The 19,718-nt window shown below is 37.8% G+C and overlaps 1 protein-coding gene across 2 annotated transcripts in view; it reads left to right on the forward strand.

Annotated features, from left to right (window-relative positions):
- Positions 1–12,365, forward strand: part of LOC131426659 (disks large 1 tumor suppressor protein) — a 64,767-nt gene extending 52,402 nt beyond the window's left edge. The window contains exons 9-20 of one of the 2 annotated variants that reach the window (XM_058589537.1): positions 1,986–2,061; positions 2,130–2,267; positions 2,365–2,513; positions 2,577–2,826; positions 2,897–2,999; positions 3,264–3,308; positions 3,480–3,521; positions 4,019–4,096; positions 10,409–10,555; positions 10,628–10,910; positions 10,982–11,073; positions 11,156–12,365. In XM_058589537.1, the coding sequence (XP_058445520.1) occupies positions 1,986–2,061; positions 2,130–2,267; positions 2,365–2,513; positions 2,577–2,826; positions 2,897–2,999; positions 3,264–3,308; positions 3,480–3,521; positions 4,019–4,096; positions 10,409–10,555; positions 10,628–10,910; positions 10,982–11,073; positions 11,156–11,262 (1,510 nt within the window). In that variant the 3' untranslated portion in view covers positions 11,263–12,365. The remainder of the gene's footprint in view (positions 1–1,985; positions 2,062–2,129; positions 2,268–2,364; positions 2,514–2,576; positions 2,827–2,896; positions 3,000–3,263; positions 3,309–3,479; positions 3,522–4,018; positions 4,097–10,408; positions 10,556–10,627; positions 10,911–10,981; positions 11,074–11,155) is intronic. The other variant, XM_058589538.1, reaches the window with a different exon arrangement.
- Positions 12,366–19,718: the final 7,353 nt, after the last annotated feature.

Genomic DNA, 19,718 nt, shown 5'->3' on the forward strand with positions numbered 1-19,718 from the left:
AGGTATCTGATAACGAAATGCCAACAAAGAGTAAATTTTCTTCGAACAATAACAGGGTCTTGGTGGGGTGCTCATCCGCAAGATCTAATAAAATTGTATCAGACAACGATACTTTCAGTGATGGAATATGGATGCGTTTATTTTCGTTCCGCTGCAAATTCTCATATTATCAAACTTGAGCGAATTCAGTACCGTTGTTTGCGAATTGCTTTAGGCTGCATGCATTCGACACATACAATGAGTCTTGAAGTTCTGGCGGGAGTTCTTCCATTAAAAGATCGATTTTGGGAGCTTTCATCACGCCTGCTAATAAGATGTGATGTGCTGAATCCCATGGTAATTAATAATTTCGAACGACTAGTCGAGCTTCGATCTCAAACAAAATTCATGACAGTATATTTTAACCATATGTCACAGGAAATCAACCCTTCAAGATATATTCCTATCCGTGTCAGCCTCCTAAATGTACCTGACTCAACTTTATTTTTCGACACATCCATGCAGCGCGAAGTGCGTGGAATCCCGGACCACCTACGCTCTATGGAAATCCCAAAAATATTTTCAAGTAAGTTCAGGCATATTAACTCTGAGAAAATGTTTTACACGGACGGATCGCGAATGGAAGAAGCGACAGGGTTTGGTATGTTCAACAATAATGTTTCGGCCTCATTCAAGCTTCAAGAACCTGCATCTGTTTATATAGCAGAGTTAGCAGCAGTTCATTATAGCTTGAATGTAATCGTCACATTATCTCCAAACCATTATTTCCTCTTCACAGATAGTCTGAGTGCAATTGAAGCCATTCGCTCAAACGCTGCTGGCAAAAATGAACCGTTTTTCTTGGGTAAAATAAAACAGTGTCTGAACGACATATTGAATAATAATTATCTAATCACAATAGTTTGGGTTCCGGCTCATTGCTCCATTCCAGGCAATGAAAGAGCCGATATTTTAGCCAAACGTGGTGCTATTGAGGGTGAAATTTATGAGAGACCGATTGCTTTCAACGAATTCTATAGCGCGTCTCGCCAAAGAACACTTGCCAGCTGGCAAGCTTCTTGGGATAAAGATGATCTGGGTCGGTGGATGCACTCAATTATTCCTAAAATATCGACAAAGGCATGGTTCAGGGGACTGGATGTGAGTAGAGATTTCATTCGTGTGATGTCCAGACTCATGTCCAATCACTACACGTTAGATGCACATCTCCTTCGAATTGGACTTTCCGAGACTAATCATTGTGCTTGCGGCGAAGGTTACCGCGATATTGACCATGTTGTTTGGACATGCGTGGAGTTTCGTGATGTCAGATCTCAACTAATAAATTCCTTGCGTACCCAAGGTAGACTATCCAATGTCCCAGTTCGCGACATTCTTGCTTGTCGTGACCTTCCATACATGAAACTTCTTTATCATTTCATTAAATCCATTGGAGTTCCAATTTAAATTTTATTTTATGTTAAACTGTTTTCTCTTCCATGAGTTCAACCAATAGCCAACTATAGGATATTGAATATAAGTGGTGAACTGATACAAACAATCCTGAAATAGTTATAAGATCATGTACAAAATAAATGTATTTTATTTAATGTAATTAAAATAGCAACTCGCTTGATAAAAACAGTGTTTAGATTAACTAATGAGTACCAACATACTAATATGATATTCGAAATGTATTAGGTTTAAACTACTATGTATTGTGGATGCCACGGCGAAGAAAAACTTATGTATATTGCCTATGAAATAAACGTATTTATGAAAAAAAAAAAAAACAAGGTTTCCGCGCGAAGTATAATTAAAAAGTATTACTGCTTTTTGTCCACAGTAGTATAGCTAAATAAAAACGAACACCTATTCTTTATCAGTAGCAATAGAATGCCACCTATCGGGAAAACCTGGAAAATAATTAGGAAATGAAATTTCAGTAAATCATCATCACATTTTACCAGCTATTAACGTTAGATATTTTCCGTTTCCAATTTCAGAGAGCCAAGAACAATAGTCATTCAGAAGGGACCATCCGGATTGGGTTTCAATATCGTCGGTGGTGAGGACGGGCAGGTAAGTGTTCTAGTTTTTTTTGTTGACTGGCAAAAGTTTTCAAAAATTCTTCCGTTTTTTTTCCGTAGGGTATCTTCGTGTCATACGTGCTTGCCGGGGGAGCAGCTGACATTGGAGGCGAATTGAAGCGAGGTGATCAATTATTAAGTGTCAACGGAGTTAGTTTGTCGGGTGCTTCTCACGAGGATGCTGCCCAAGCACTGAAGGTAAGCAGCACTGTAAAACAACGGTGAACAACGACTACAAGAAGGGAGGGGGTTTTGATTTGTAATCATTTTTTTTCTTCTGTTCATCGGTTTCCAGAATGCCGGTGGAACTGTCACACTAGTTGCGCAGTACCGTCCGGAGGATTACAATCGATTCGAACAGCGAATACAGGAGCTGAAGCAGCAGGTTGTAGCCGGAACCGGTACCCTGCTCAGGACATCACAGAAAAGGACACTTTATGTCAGGTAGGTTTACTACAAATGAATGTTTAAAAATCAGCAAAGTTGTTACATTTTCACTCTGAACAGAACGCTCTTCGATTACGATCCGAATCGGGACGATGGTCTGCCGGGTCGTGGATTGCCCTTCCGCCATGGTGATATTCTCCACGTGACGAACGCTTCGGACGACGAATGGTGGCAGGCGCGGCGTGTGATCGGAGAAGACGAAGAAGAAAACATCGGAATTGTGCCGTCGAAGCGACGCTGGGAGCGAAAACAGCGGGCACGGGATCGAAGCGTCAAATTCCAAGGTCACGCTGGCGGCAATATGGAAAAGGTCCCTAGAAAACCAGTCGAGTGCTGCGTCTGTGTTGTTGTTTGACTTGGTTTTTTCTCTTCCGTTTTAGATGTCGACATTGGACCGTAAGAAGAAAAACTTTTCCTTTTCGAGGCGATTCCCGTTCATGAAAAGCAAGGACGACAAAAATGAGGACGGATCGGATCAAGAACGTGAGTATTGGCTGTCATGGCATAGCAAGAACAAAAAAAAAATATAAAACAAACCAGCAGAAAATGGAATTCTAGCTTCTACTGTCTTCAGCTTTGCCTTTTCTCCTTCAGCGAACTGTACGGAATTGTATCGCTTTATGAGTATTTTTGCATCCATTTTTGTTTCATATCCTTCAATAATTGTGATGTCCATTTCCGTTGGTTTCCGTGTTTTGTTTGTTAACTTTTGTTCCATCTCAAAATTTCATTTCATTTCATTTCTAGCGAATGGCAATGTATGCGATCAGAATAATCATGATTCAGAGCAGCGTAAGTTTTATTTTCCCACAATTGTTTTTTTTCGAATATATCTCTTATGTTTTTGCTAATGGACAAACGGAAAAAAATAAAAGCAAAAGTGCCAAAAGCAGACATTTACAACATACAGACTCCCGTCAAAAGCGTGAACCCGTGAACTCATCTCTTCCCATTCATTTGCAGCTTTCATGCTTTGCTACACACAAGACGATGCGAATGCTGAAGGTGAGTTGAGTTATTTTCTCTATCCTTTCACCAGCAAACAATAAATAAGCTTTTCACAACACACAGCAAGACACACTTTTTATCCACGTTTTTCGGTAGACCATTGGTTAGTTCTCGATTGATGTCCTTTCTGAAAGTAGGGGAACCACTTTATTTGTTCACTGTTGGATTTGAAACAGCGAATCAATGGTTGTATGTCCCATCTTTCGATGAATCCCCGCAACATTATCATCATCATGATCGTCATCAAATTACACACAGGCTGATCTTCAAACTGCTCTTTCTTCTATCTCTTTCGCCTTTCACTCAATCAACCTTCAACATTTGTGCGCGATTCGCGAATCAAAAAAAAAACCGACGCGATGAAAAAAAAAACAAATCACAAACCACCACACACCGTTGATAACAAACAAAAAAAAATAACAAAAACACCCCCCTCGCGACAAAAAAAAACCATCACCCACACACTGAAAACGAATAAAAAAAACGCTCGCCAGGGGAAATTATCTACCGCGTGGAACTACCCGACATGGAGCAGATAACTCTAATTTACCTGGAGAATAATGATGCTGATTGTAAGTTTGGCTACACTATCTTTCTCATTCGCACATTTGCGCTATTTTCCTCTATTTCGCCCGTTTTTTTGTTAATTCGTTCGTTCGTTCGTTGGTTCGTTAGTTCATTCGCTAGCAACGCGCGCAATCTTCGCGATACTAACGATTCTGGAAGTCAGTTAAGCCAGCATGAAGAAGACTTTTTATTTGTTGGTTTTCCTTGTTTCCGATTCTACCAATGATGATGACATAGATACGCACTTCGTTTTATTTTTGGTTGGTTCCTTTTTTTCTGTTTGTCCAGTACCGAGCTCTGTTGAGGTCGCACGTGCTTGACCCCACTCACGCCCTGCATAAAAACATTCAAAAAACTGTCGCGTGACTAGCGCCAACGTCAGCATCATTACCGGCTATCTAACTAATATTTTGAAGTAGATTTGAAGTTTAATCTTTTTCTATTCGTGATCGGTAGTTAGTGTTTCATTATAACTAATTAAACTTTCTTCGCTTGTTCGCCCAAATTGCATGACATTTCTGTGTTTTTTTAACTTGTTCCTACTTCTACAGTGGATCTGTCGGAGGTCGTAGGTAGTTGGTATCGTGCCAGAGTCGGGGAAATTGATGGAAATCATGTTTTTGGGGTCATCATCATCAAGTTTTGTAAAGTGAATTTCGTTCCCTTAGGGCAAAATTTCTTCCTTCGTGATCTCATCGAAACAGTCAAAAGCAACATCCGTTCGGTGAACGGTTCCATTCAGTAGTTAGTCTCACCAATTCGACACTAATCTAAAATATTTTAGCAAAAATGTGTGTGTTGATTCATATTATTCATTCATAAATTATTTCATTGTTCTTCGAAAGGTTATATTTATGTGACGGTTTTAATCTATAGGATTATATTTAGTACATAAATCCATCGGGAAAATCAAGAAAATTGTTTTGTATGAAATTTGACATTTTTCTATTCAATGCATGCTAGATCTTCAATGGTTCAATGAGCGTCACGAGTTGAGCAAAGCTTTCTCACCGGAGTTTCGACTGTTACAGTTCTTTATAGCAAAATAATAGTGGTTCCGAAAAGAACCTTTTATGAATGCGTTCGTGTTGGAGAGTGACGAGTTGAATTCGAATTCCATTGGATGCCGCTGACTTCCGTCATCTATTTCCAAGCCGACCTGTTGTCCGTGGATAAGATACTGATATGGTTGGCGTAGGTATAACAATTAAAATCCTCGAATCAATGAAACATTAATTCGATGGGTTGATCTATGATACCATAGGCCTATGATATGAAAAGTATGAAATATATCTACGGCTTTCTACATTGATATTCCTAACCAATACAAGATCAATACATGTGCCTCCAAGCGTAGTAGCTTGTGAAGGAGTAGGTTTTATATCCAACTTCATATACTTGCTCATGAGCTCAATGAATTTAATAATATCTTGCTTTACGACATCTAAAGACTGTCCCAGAAAGTATGGACGCACTTTGATTTCGGTGTAAATAATTCACGTGTTAGATATTCATATTTTATTCGATATACTGATAATATTAGACTACACCAGCAGAATATTATTCTCAACATTTGCTACTTAGCCATTGTAGACTAGCTGGCGCACCTTCTTGCGAACGTTCCTCATTAAATTCCGTACAGACTTCTTGACGACAAGTTTTGACACTTTTTTCCAATCGTTTTCGAACTGTTGAATGGCTTCGGCTGCCGAGACATGTTTCCTAAGTTGTGCCTTCGTTAATGCCCAAAATTCCTCAATTGGTAGAAGTTGTGGGCAATTTGGTGGATTCATGTCTTTTGGGACGAAACTGACATTTTTGGTAGTATACCATTCTACCGTTGATTTCGAGTAGTGGCAAGAAGCAAGATCTGGCCAGAAGACAACAGGATCCTTGTGGCTTCGAATCATGGGTAGAAGTCGTTTTTGTAAACATTCCTTGATGTATATTTCTCTGTTCATTGAAGCCAGTGGTGATGAAGGGTTTCGAAATCTTACCGCAGCTACAATGTGCTTGCCAGACCATAGCTTTCTTAAAAAAAATTTCGACTTCAATCGATGTCTCGGACTGGTTTAACACTTGCCCTTCTCGCACCATATAATATTGTGGTCCCGGCAAGGATTTGTAATCGAGTTTCACGTAGGTTTCGTCGTCCATGATTATGCAGTTCAAATTTCCAGCAAGAATCGTATCGTACAGCTTTCGAACCCTCGGCCTGATCGATGCTTCTTGTTTCGGACTACGTTTTGGTTGTTTCTGCTTCTTATAGGTTCGAAGATTCAAACGTTCTTTAGCACGAAAAACATTTGACTTCGAAGTGCCCACTTTTTTGGCCACATCCCGAACTGAAACCTCCTTCTTTTGCTCGAACGCCTTCAGTATACGTTTATCCAACTGAGGGTTAGCTGGACCTTTTTTTCAACCCGTTTTCGGTTTATCCTCAAAGGTGTTATCCTCACCGAACTTTCTGATTGCATTTCGCACGGCTTTTTCACTTACTCCTTCCATTTTTGCTATATTTCTCAGTGACAGTCCGCGTTCTGTGCACCATTTTTTCGACGTTGTTCTGCTGAAAGTCCACGCATTTCGAAACAAACTAATGAAAACGAATAAACAACTGCACAAGTGGTTAGAGAAGAGTGCAAACAACAGGACGCAGCCATAAAAATTGACAGATTCTGAACCATTGCTAAATGGCAGCGGTTTTTGGTTGCGTCCATACTTTCTGGGACAGTCTTTATATTGAAATCCCCCCCCCCAACTATCACCGGAGTATTTTTAAGAGAATATAAAAAGTATCTATTGGTAGTTAGATTATATAAATTCTTCTATAGATCACTGAGCTATGAAGCTTCAAAATACGAGAAAGGCAAACACGCGTCATAAGTTTTCCTCTTTGATACTCGTTGATACCAAACATTTCAGAAAAGTTTAATTTTGATTTATTTGAGATTATGTCATACAACTGCAAATTTTATCATAAAATTATGATCATATTTGCGATGGCATATAACAAATATACATATTGATACGTTAGATACAACAAGAGATATTCAACATCAAAAACTTATCACTCTCTCACAGCGTAAATTAAAGCAAAGTAAATCGTATTCACGACCAAATTAAGCAACAAATTCAAGATTACCGTAATTAATTAGCAACAAATTATCCATTGGGCTTCGATGTATTTTGAAGCATATTTGCGGGGTTGTTACGGTCGCGTGAATTTCGCGGTTTTTGCGAATTTCGCGGATTTAGCGCGGTTTCTGCTAAGATTTTGATACTATGGCGCGGATGTCGCGCGATTAAAAAAAACATCATTCCACATTTGTGAATCATTTGCTCGAATAAAAAAGTTCTTTGCAAATTTTTGAAGCTTGTAAGTTTCATGAAACCCTAAAAAATTAAAGATGGGCGAACGTTAAGCAATTGGTCGAGCTGGCCGAATTGGTGAATTTTCACCTTGATTAAACCAAAATTTACTAGAAGGCGGTTCTAGAAAATGTTCAGTGGACAAAATTTAGATTTTATGCTCTTCGATCTCGAGTGATACAAGTTGCTATTTCAACAGAGCTGTTACCAGGAATCACAAAAACTTTTCGATATATGTGATGGCGTTTTCTCATTCCAATGCAGAAATCAAAAGATTTTCACACTCAAGGATAATGATGTCTGATTGAAGATAACGTCTCAGTGAAAACTCATTCAATAATGCGAAGAACGTAATAAATGAAATGCTATTCTTCAATGATATGGCCACAAATTTTGAGTATGATAAAAATCACATTCTTAAAGCAAAATTTGCACGACAGGCTTACGATGCGAGATCTGACAAGTAAAGAAACGGAGAAGTTCTGGGATTCCACCCGTGGTGATACAAAAATTGTTCTTATAGTGTGTTGGTTCCACTATCCAACATTTTCAATTGTTCTTTGCATTCTGCAATTTTTCCTGAAATATGGAAGAAATCCTTCCTTCCCCCAATTTAGTAACCTACACTTCCTTCTTCATCATACCTTCTTTACAACCACGACTACAAGTAGATTCTATATACATCGATTTCGCTGCTGCGTACGACAAAATCAATCATCACATAACGATCTCCTAGTCAATCTACTCAAGACTGGGATTGAACGGGTCATTTTTGAATTTGCTTCGATCATATCCAACTGGTAATGAAATGATAATGGAAATTGGAGCCTGTTACCTTTTGCTGTTACCTCCGGAGTTCCTCAAGCAAGTCACCTTGGACCGTTATTAATTTTATTGTATCTCAACGATACAAATTTTTCGATCAAGTGTATGAAACTATCGTTTGCCGATCACTTTCATATTTCAAAATGGTTTTAATTGCTACTAAGTGCTGCGTCATCTCTCTTAGTAGCAAAAATTCTGTATTCAAGTACGGCTATAATATTTCACAAACTGTTCTCGAACGCGCATCGTTTGTTAAGGACCTGGGTGTTTTTCTTATATGTTGGTGTTATAATTAAATATCCAAGTATCTCAAGAACAGCTGCTTTTAGAAGAAATGATATCATGAACAAATTTATTGCCTTTAACCTGTAGAATGTAGAAATATTCTACTGTTTAAATGATTTTCTTTCAACGAGAACTTGAAATTTCGAATATATCTGTATATTGGTTTAACTGTAACTTCTACATTTTTCAAAAGGCACGAATGGGATAGCCATCAATCTGTAGGTTTTAAAAACAGGTTTAAAATAAAAATTATCAAAAAAAATTAAAACCCAGATTTTTTTTATTCAACTTTTTCGGATTATTTTGTAATTATTGAGAAAAAAATCAAAATTTTTTTCAGTGTTTTAGAGTGCCCCCGATTCCCTACAATTTGTTCCTGAACGCCATTTTTGTACAATTATCGGACTCCGAGTTTCAACGATTTGAAAAAGACCATTTTTGTGAAATGCAAAAATACATACGCCCTTTTTAAAAATCAGTCGTGAGTCGGATTGACCTCTCCATCGATTCAAAACTTATGGTTTGCCATACCGAAGCCATATGGAAAGTTTCATCCAAATCGGAGAAGGTCGAGTCTGATGATCTGCTAAGCATTTCTGGAACCGCTCGTAACGAAATCGCTCCAGATTTAATTTCTTAATAACTTTTTCCATGATTGAATATTTTCTCTCTAACGAATGGAAAAAGATGTCAGATTGTTGTTAATACCACGTTTATTACCAAAACATTGTTTAAATATTGAAGAAATAGGTTCAAACACGAACCATCAAAAGCAATCGAATCTCTAAATAGACCCTGTTGCACGTTTGCTAGCTTCAGTCTATGATAATCCATGAACGAAGACACATCAGGCAAGGCAGTGGAACTACTCCCAGGATTATTCAACTGGTGCTTCGATCAATGGCGAATATGAGGTTCCGTTCTTCAAGCCTAATCGCAGAAAAACAACTAGTCATTCTGTGAGCATATCTGCTGTTGGACGATCGCAGTGTGAGTTTCGCTTCAAACAAAAGCGATTGCGTCATCCAGCTGCTGGTCGTTTGAAAATTTCACAATTTGGCCCATCTAAAAGACGGAAATGAGTCCCAGCATTTTGATAGTTTTTTTCACTCAAATACTAAGATGAATAGAATATTGAAAAATACGAGCGATTGCACTTCTTCTAGGTCAAGACTCAAACTTACAAATGATTTGGAATGGCGCCTTACTTCCTGGAATACAAACGCAATCTTTTGAAATCTTAAACGGTCGAACGGTATTAAATTAATTAATATCTATACAACATCACGAATGCAGTCCTACGTCAATCTCGCGGTTATGTCTCTGGCATTATCTACTCCAAGCTTGATTTTTTTAAGGAAAACTCAACTAGTTAGTAGATAAATGTTTTTGTAATCGTAGCTCATATCAATTTATGATTACTGGATACATTATTTTGAATGGGATTGAAACAAAAAATCTTCACTATTTTCATCTCTTCGTAATTCAATTAGAACACAAACCCCATCCAACTAAGTAGTATCAGATGTCGCCCATTTTAAAAATATACACCGCACACACACACCGCTGTATGAATGTACTTTCGATGTTGTCTCTTAGAAAGTTGATACCGTTTTTTTGCATTCTTGATTAAGTAAACCTTGGTATTGTATTGTTCCAGTGCCTTCTGACGGTTAAACTGCTCAATCGTTACACTCTTCTGAAAACGCACGATCATCCAATAATTGAGCAGTTTAAGGTCTGTCAAAAAAAACGAAAATAGTCGGTGCAAAGCTTCTATCAGCAGCGATTTCGTAATCGGTTAATGATCTCTTTTATCTCTTTATTTCGCTCAGCTGAGGAAAATATTCTCTCGTACGAATCGGTTCAGCGTTTGCAGATCGGCTACACCCGACCGGTGATCATACTGGGACCGTTGAAGGATCGCATCAACGATGACCTCATTTCGGAGTATCCTAATCAGTTCGGTTCGTGCGTTCCTCGTAAGTTTCCCAAGCGTACATTTCGGTTTGTGTGCCAGAGTTTAGATTCCAGCATGGTTTTTCTTCCTTCAGACACAACACGACCGAAGCGCGACTACGAAGTGGACGGACGGGACTATCATTTTGTGGCCTCGCGAGAACAAATGGAGAAGGACATCCAGAATCATCTGTTCATCGAAGCTGGACAGTACAATGATAATCTGTACGGAACTTCGGTTGCGTCGGTCCGCGAGGTGGCCGAGAAGGGCAAACACTGCATCCTGGATGTGTCCGGCAATGCGATCAAGCGGCTCCAGGTAGCCCAGCTTTACCCGATAGCCGTCTTCATCAAGCCAAAGTCCGTGGAGTCCATCATGTAAGTGTTCTATTTTTTCTTATCTGTTTGTATGATTCGATATTCATCCCTTTTGATATGATTCCGAATAGGGAAATGAACAGAAGAATGACGGAAGAACAGGCCAAGAAGACTTACGAGAGGGCACTCAAAATGGAACACGAATTTGGCGAATACTTTACAGGTAGGTATTTCAATTTGCTTATTTCTATTCTATTTCAATCGACATTTGGGGAAATCTATTTTTCACACACAAACACAAACAGCAATCGTTCAGGGCGACACGATCGAGGAGGTTTACAGCAAGACGAAGAACGTAATCTGGTCCCAGAGTGGCCCAACGATTTGGGTGCCCTCGAAGGAATCTCTATGACCTCAGGCAAATATCACGTGGACACTGCCACCGAATATGCGCGCCCGGCCGGTCTCACGGTCCGGCTATCACCATTGACGGTAGCCGATGCCACCAACACCACCACCACCACCACCACTACCACCATGATGATAATGATGATGATGACGATATTGAGTAAACCATTTGGAGATAGAGTTGAGCACACATACACACACACACATACATACACAGCACTTTGTAGGTGTCAACTGGCGCAGCTGTGCGGAAACTAATAGCAAATTTGCTGCTAGTAGAATTTAGAAGGAGAAACATTAAAGAGCAAAAACATGTTGTTGTCTATTATTATTAATATTATTATTATTATTATTTTTTAAATTATATATTGATGCGAGAACGAGAGCATGGCGAGTACGATTTTTAAGAGAACATTTGCATTCAATATGGGAAATTTATTTAAATTATTTTGTTCGAGAATAATAATCCTATTACTTATTGATGAATGTTTATTAAATGAATATATTTATATAAAAGAAGAAGAAAAAAAACTCATATAAAATAAATGTATCTAATTAAAGAAGCGAACTTTAAACTATATGAAAGCAACCATTGAAAGGAACTTGTATATTAAGATATAAAGAACAAAACAAAAAAAAACGTCTATAGCATTCAGTCCCTGACGAGTTCGCAAATCATTGGCACCCAGCAAAAAAAAGAAAAGAAAAGAAAAACCCTCAACTTTGGGCGATTAAATCTACTAGTACTGTGCTTTAAATATTGTTACGAGTGAAATGCTAGACCTAGGGTGCCGAGATATTGGATAGCGCAGCATTTAACTAGAGAATTGAAAGCGAAAATCCCCGCAAGCAAATGCAAGAGAAATCTGAAAACCAGTCCATTAAAAACAAAACACTTAGTCTAATTTTCGGACAATCATCGACGTATTTTCCCCCGTTCTCGATCAGTGAATTTAGTATTCACCATACAGAGCCAATACAAACTAACTCGCCTAGCATTGTAAGAGCAGTACAGACTAAACAAAAAACTCGAAATATGACACTTTGGTTTAGTAAGAATACAACAGTTCTATTTGTTTTTAATTTGCACTCACATACACACACACACTCACAAAAAAAGCACACACCCATGAGCAAAGTATAAGGCAAAACACCATTTTACGTTCTAGTACATAAGTAGTGTTTAAATCAGCGCCACCGGCCTGAGAAACCTCGGCTCGTCTCTCCGTTGGTAAATACGGTGCGCTCAGAATAACCCCCTCCCCCAAACAGGTCCTATACAGAACCGAATCAGCAAAATGTATAATTTAACGGAAAGAAAGGCATCTTGCCTCGTTAATTCGAGAAAATGTCGTGCCAAAATTTTACACGAAACACACTGAAACAAATTTAAATTACATTTCGAGTAAACATCAGCATTTCCCATCGACCCACAACCGAAGCCATAATCTACTACTACTACTACAGTAAACGAAACCGGTGTGGCATGTGCCCTACCTTCCCTTTCCGTTTCCGTTTCCGTTTCCCCTTCATCTCCAGAACCGAAACCGAAATTCGATCGAATGTGTATCGCTTCTTCAAATCGCATCTATCCTAGTATACACTATTCTATATCTAAAGCTACTCTTTTTAAGGGCAGTGTTTCTCCACTCGGAGTTAGTTCCGGAATACGGACCTGTTATGTCAGGAAGAGCAAAGCAAAGTAGTGCTGCGTACAAGAGTCAGAAACTGCTACTACTTACTACACGATTTAGGTACATTAGAAAGCTGCCTTAAGAAATCCATTGAAGTTTTTTATATGAAAGATTGAACGTAAATTAATTTTGATTTGTTTAGAGCAAAGTTAAGGGAAGAATAATTAAATGAGTAATGACTACGTGTAAATATGATTTAAAAATGATAACAACAGAGAAGAAAACAGTATATAATCGAAAATTGATACGCGTTCGTTGAGAGATGTTCTGACTAATAGAGAAGAGAGGAAAAATAAAGTATAATTGAAACTTATAATGGCATCAAGGCGTGGAGTAGTAAGAAAAAAAAACCCTGATGGAAAAAAAAAGTTGTTTAACTCTTGTAATTGCAATAAACGAGACATTACGTAAAAAATTAAACAGGCAAAAAATACCTCCTAGCATTCCGAAAACTCCTCATATCTTCGTCGAACTTATACCCGTCAACATGACCATGGCCCTTATTCTGAATAACGATGTATTGGTTTTCCAAATCTTTTTTTCCCTTAATAGTACATAAAATGAATTTTTGACTTGTACTTGTCGGTAATTGCCTATCCTATAACAAAGGGTGTAGCCGGATTTCCATAAAAAAACTACCTCCAAACAGAGGGTTTTCCCAAAATTTTAACCCCTTAACTGCCATATTGGTGGAGTTAGGGTGGTTCTTCTGATTTTCATTTTATTACAATTTTTCAAAAATCTCTTTAGCATTAAAATTTAAAATCTCTTGAAAAGAATCAGAAATATTTTAGGAATTATGGGAAACCTTTCTGATTTTTTTCTGAATTTTTCAAAATGTATTTCATGTAAAAAATGCTCAAAATATTCGAATTTTTTTACTCGCACTTACAGTTTTGGTACCACTCTAGATTTTACATCCAAAATAAATCATTCGGAAAACCATGCGTCTCCATTAAATTGTCATCTGATGGAAACGCATGGTATTTAGTTCTAAAATCATATATCATATGCTCTTTAGAACTAACACCCCTATTCTGTAATCCGAAAAAATGGGGACAGTTGTTTAATGTGGGGGGAGGGGTATGTTCAAGGAGGGTGTAGATTCAAGGGTGGGGAAGGCTCACAAATTTGAAGGAAAAGTCAAGTTATTTGCGCTTATATAATAGATACTCTGTTGTTCATGGAACCTAATGTTGAAAAATTTGGGCCGAGGGGGGGTTAATGTAGTTGTTAAAACCCCAAATCCCCTTCCCCTCTGCACACGGGCCTGGTACCTGAACAATATCAATATCAAAGTTTATTCTGTTGCGTCGGATGAACAACGAACCATCCGTTCGAAAAACCATGCGTCTCCATCAAATTATCACATCATCCGATGGAGACGCATGGTATTCAGTTCTAAAATCATATATCACATGCCCTTAGAACTGAATACCATGCGTTTCTATCTACAACTTGAGTTCAGTGCTTAAGAAAGAATTTCATTGCTAAAATTATTTACAGACGCCCGTACGTCTGTCTCAATTTAGCTAGTAATTATGTAGGGAAACATGTTCGTTCGAACGTATTAGTGAACATGTGTGCCAGCGGACGGTTGTAATTCGTTTCTAACTTCAACATCTTGCGGGATAGTCTGGTGGTTTCGAGGTTAGTTATTAGTAGTCCTAAGAAATACTATAAACCAGATAGAAATCAAGTCGAAGCGCACGCAGCAAGTCCCGGAGACTCAAAAAGAACGTATTAATTCGCATCGTCGATTTTCTATACAAACAACATGTTCTTTTAAACTTAATATTTTCAGTTTTTTGCTATTTCCTGAAGAAGACAACTTTATTAAACAGTTTCGGAAAATCGTATTTTTTTGCTTTAATCCAAATATGTATTAACTAAGAATGAATGAGAAACTGAGCAAATATAGTGCATCGAATTTTCTTGCATTTAGTGGTCTTTTTCTGATATTTCGTGGAGAACTTTTCTCACGTATGAACTCAAGCCCGTTTATTATGTATCTAGAAGTCGTCTCCATATAGCTCAGACTATGACCACTCTTTGCCTAAATTTGATCGATCCACCTTGCTCGCTATGCTTCTCTTTTTTCTTGAGCCTTCCGAATCACATTCAAGAACCATTTTCAAATGTTTGCCGTCTGTTATCCTGATGATATGCCCTACCGATCGTAGCTGTCCGATTTCAGCTGTACGTATGATAGGTGGATCTCCAAGAAGCTGTTGAAAAGCGTGGTTTATACGCCGTTGATTAATTTCTTATGGTGACGTAATACTTTTCTTGTATACTTATCCGCGGTCATAAATGAATGAATACACGAATTCATGAACCATCACGATATCGTCGTCACGCAACATTATTCGAGTGGGAAGGTGTTATATTTTAAAGCCTTTCCCTCTCATACATTATGTTTAAACGGATTTACTGTCAGTCCGATCCCAGCTTGATTAATATGTCTTTATGAGCTTAAGCCGTTTGACTTTAGCTGTCTTGTTGAACAGTTTCAGGCAACTTGGCTCTTCATACCATGTGATACAGAACGTCGACGAACATTTTACCTTAAAACTGATAGTTTTTTGGATTTCGCTTGGTTTCGAATTTTCCTTGATTTTGCGCTTGGTATCTAGGAATATTTTTTTCTGCAAAAGAACTATCACCCTCATTCTTGTTTACGTCCGTATCCGCAATACGACGAACGGGTACTTTCGAACGAATACGAATAAGCCATTTTTGTTTTCACTCGAATGAATTCGAACGCGACTCGTTTGCCACAAAATATTCAAATATCAGTAAACTTTTTAAAATAAATGCTAAGCCTTGATGTAATCAGTCCAATTCATGTGATTAACCATATGCGAAACGCTAGAATGTATGCCATTTTAGTTTCAAACGAAACGTGTATTCGAACATCATTCGTACGAACGAAATGTCCCATTCCCGTTTACGGACGAATAGACGAAATGCCGTGGTTTCGATTCGTCAGTTTAATGTTGCGAATCAACCGTTCGAACACATTGAAAAAAGTTTAACCGATCTCTAACAAAATTATTTTCGAATCTAAAGGTGATTTTTAATCAAATCATAAATTTGTGTTTTGCATAAATCATTTAGAAAGCAAAGCAGTATAGTAAAATGCTGTTTTTTCTGGGGAGCCTTTGAATATATGCGAGGTTCAAAGTTTTTATGCATCAATTTTGCATCTATTAAGTACTTTATGGAAAATACGCCATGGGTGAACATGCTTTATTTTATATTAAATGCATGATTTTACCAATGAAATAAATATGTAGGCTATCGAAAACATGACAAAATTGCAAGAAAAATGCAACATATTTTTCGCAGATACTACTGATCGGACTGCTATTTCAAATGCTCTTTTTTACTTTGCACGAAGTTTAATTTGAAAATGTCATTTACCGACTTGAATAAAATTGGTCCTGAGTATGATATTTATTTATTATGTAGCATTCGACACTTCCTTGATGCTTGCAATCTTCCTTAAAAAACTACCTGCGCTGCCGATCCTTCTTTTGCACAGGAATCGCGTACGTACACGTTCGAGTGAAAACAAGAATGGCTTGTTCGCATTCATTCGAAAGCATGTATTCGTCGTATGGTCGATACGGACGTAAGCAATTATGATGATACAAAATTAGTGAAAAAAACAAGTCAAATAACAAATGATGTCAAAGATTTTTATTTACAACTCAAATCTGTACCAGAACTGATAGTTTAAAGTTGGATGGGCGTTGTTTTTATGCATGTACGATGTTTAAAAGTGTGATTGATTCGAACGTAAACGGGAATACGAATTTGCTATACTTTCGAACGTATCGCATACGGCCGTAAACAAGAATGAGGGTGTATAATTAATTTGTGCTTCAGAATTTTTACTAAAGATAGTTATTATTTGAATAGCATAAATGTAAAATGACTTATCAGTTCATAAAGAAAAACTTTAAACCGTATATTAAAACCTAAATATTTGTCAATTCATTAGTTCTGATTCATGTTTCTCTCACTGGTCCTTCATTATGAAAATTCTTTCTTAAGCCCTGGACTCAAGTTGTAAATGGAAACGCATGGTATTCAGTTCTAAGAGCATGTGATATACGACTTTAGAACTAAAATCTCTTCTAATTCTCTGGAAGTATACACTGAAATGAAAATCTTATTTATATTCATTAGATTTGTCATATGAATCATATGCAGAATATAATTCATAGAAATTATATGGAAACTTATAATCTTTATTTAATGTGTACGTCAAATCTAAATGGACGTTATCATAATGAAAGTTATGAAAATATCCCATATAATTTATATGGAAATCCAATGAAAGTCGTGAATAGTTGTGTCCTCGATATTCATCGACTGCTCCAGACCATTTCTTCAGGAGGTTCCGCATCTCAATGTAATTTTAAATTGCTGACAAGACAGCTCATCCAACTTCGTTCAAGGATATGCGTTAACGGACCATGAAATATATATCCGGTACATTTCATTACTCTATCTGTGTAGTAAGATTAATTTTTTTATTTTCAGTCTCGGGATCTCACTTCTCTTTCGCAAACATCATGAGGTCCTGCTATTATCTGCTTATCTTATCTGTTTATCAGTTATCTGCTATTCGTATGACCTCCATTGAAAGTTATATATATATATATATATATATATATATATATATATATATATATATATATATATATATATATATATATATATATATATATATATATATATAAGTTAACAGCCAGCGTTTCCCAAGAACGTCACCAATAGCAGACGATCGAGATTCCCACGGAATGAAGACCGCAGCATCAACAACAATCGTCGCCCCAGCATCAGTCACGTACACGGTAAACAAATCTTGTATCGCGTTACCGGCGCTAGGGAATAGTAAATCGACAGGGTTCTCACGATCGGCAGCTAGCTAGGTTAGGCTTAGAGTAAAGTTAGAACAAAAATAAAGTTTAGTTTCAGTTTAACCTCAGAAGTGAAAAGTGTTCTCTCTTTTTAAAAACCCCTTTGCGAGGGTAGATATTTTAAATGGCGCAGTCGTTCGGATTGTAGTGCGGTTTTTAAGTGATTTCTTTCGGCACGAAGAGCCATCCCCGAATGTACATCGGTGATTAGTGAAGAGATCCAGAAGAAGCTGCACCGGACCCATCACCTAGTTATCAGCGAGAGAATATCGCAACCTAACCGTAAGTAATTTTAATCTTTTAATTAACTATTATCACATAAGTTTAACGCATCTAACATTTCTTAGCTATTGCCTAAAAGTGAGCTATTGACATTGTAGTGAAGTGAAATTAATTTTAGTTAAACAAATCAGTGAAAATGGAACAGCACATCGCTGCTCTCAATCAACAGATCGCCTCACAGGAGGACGAAATTCAACAATTAAGAATGGAGCTTCTAGGTGCGTCAGAAGCTGCCCAAGCGGCTCAAGTAGCAGCTGCCGAGGCTAGAACAAATATGCTACCTCGAGCTGCAGGGGATCCCGAGAGTATTTTAAAATCTCTCCAGACTCCCCAGATCATTCGAGACCTTCCCAGTTTCGATGGAAACCCAATAAAATTGCATTCTTTTATTAGAGCCATTGATAGTTTAATGCCAACTATCAATAGAGCTGTTGGAACAGATTGCCATCAAGTTTGGATTCAAGCAATTCGAACCAAAATAGTGGGAGAAGCAGACAATATTCTAGAATTGTACGGTACAAATTTGAATTGGACCGACATAAAGCAAAATTTAATCACACATTATAGCGACCGACGGGATGAGGTGTCTTTGACACGCGACCTCTTCGCTATTCACCAAGTGAGCACTGTAGAAGAATTCTACAGCAAAATCTCGCATGTGGTATCTCTGTTAGTGAATTTGCTGAACATCAGTGAAGAGCACACAGCTGTGAAAGCAGCGAAGAACAATTTTTATCAGCAGCTAGGACTAAAAGTATTTTTGGGAGGATTGAAGGATCCGTTAGGACCAATAATCCGGGCTCAGGCCCCAACAAATTTAAAGGATGCTCTTCGATTATGCATCGAAGAAGGCAATTACTCTCACACACGAAATAAACCATTTGGCACACCTCCACCAATTCCACAAAAGCCAAATTCATCTCCACAATGGCCCATTAAACCGTTTAACAATAGATTACAATTTCCACCATTTTCACAAAAACCCATTCAATTTCCACCACAACGACCAATTCAATTCACACAACAAAGACCTTTTCCCTTCCAACAACCACGATTCCAATTCCCGCAACAACGACCATTTTCCTTCTCACCGCAAGGACAATTTCAAAATCCCCAACAACGACCATTTCCGTTTCCTCAAAGAGTGACTCAAAACCCACAACCAAAGCCAACTCCAATGGAAGTGGATAGCTCCATTAGAAGTAGGCAGATAAATTATATGAACCGTCCACATTTTCAAATAGAGGAATTTCCAACAAATTGTGATGATTCCTATTTCTATGATCCCAATGAATATTATTATTACGACAATTATAACCAACAATATCAAACTGCGTATGAAAACACTAACGAACCTCCACCAGTCGAAACAAAACCCCAACATTTAGAATCCAATCAAGAAACCGATAGCAAGGAAGCTGACATTGATGATCTAAATTTTCATCAAGTGGCGGCAGACTTTCATCCGACGTAAATAATTTCATCCCTTACATCGAAATAAACACTTCCAAAGGCTTACTAAAATTTCTCATAGACACAGGTGCAAACAA

This window comes from Malaya genurostris, chromosome 1 (assembly GCF_030247185.1).
Source record: "Malaya genurostris strain Urasoe2022 chromosome 1, Malgen_1.1, whole genome shotgun sequence".
Taxonomy (NCBI): domain Eukaryota; kingdom Metazoa; phylum Arthropoda; class Insecta; order Diptera; family Culicidae; genus Malaya; species Malaya genurostris.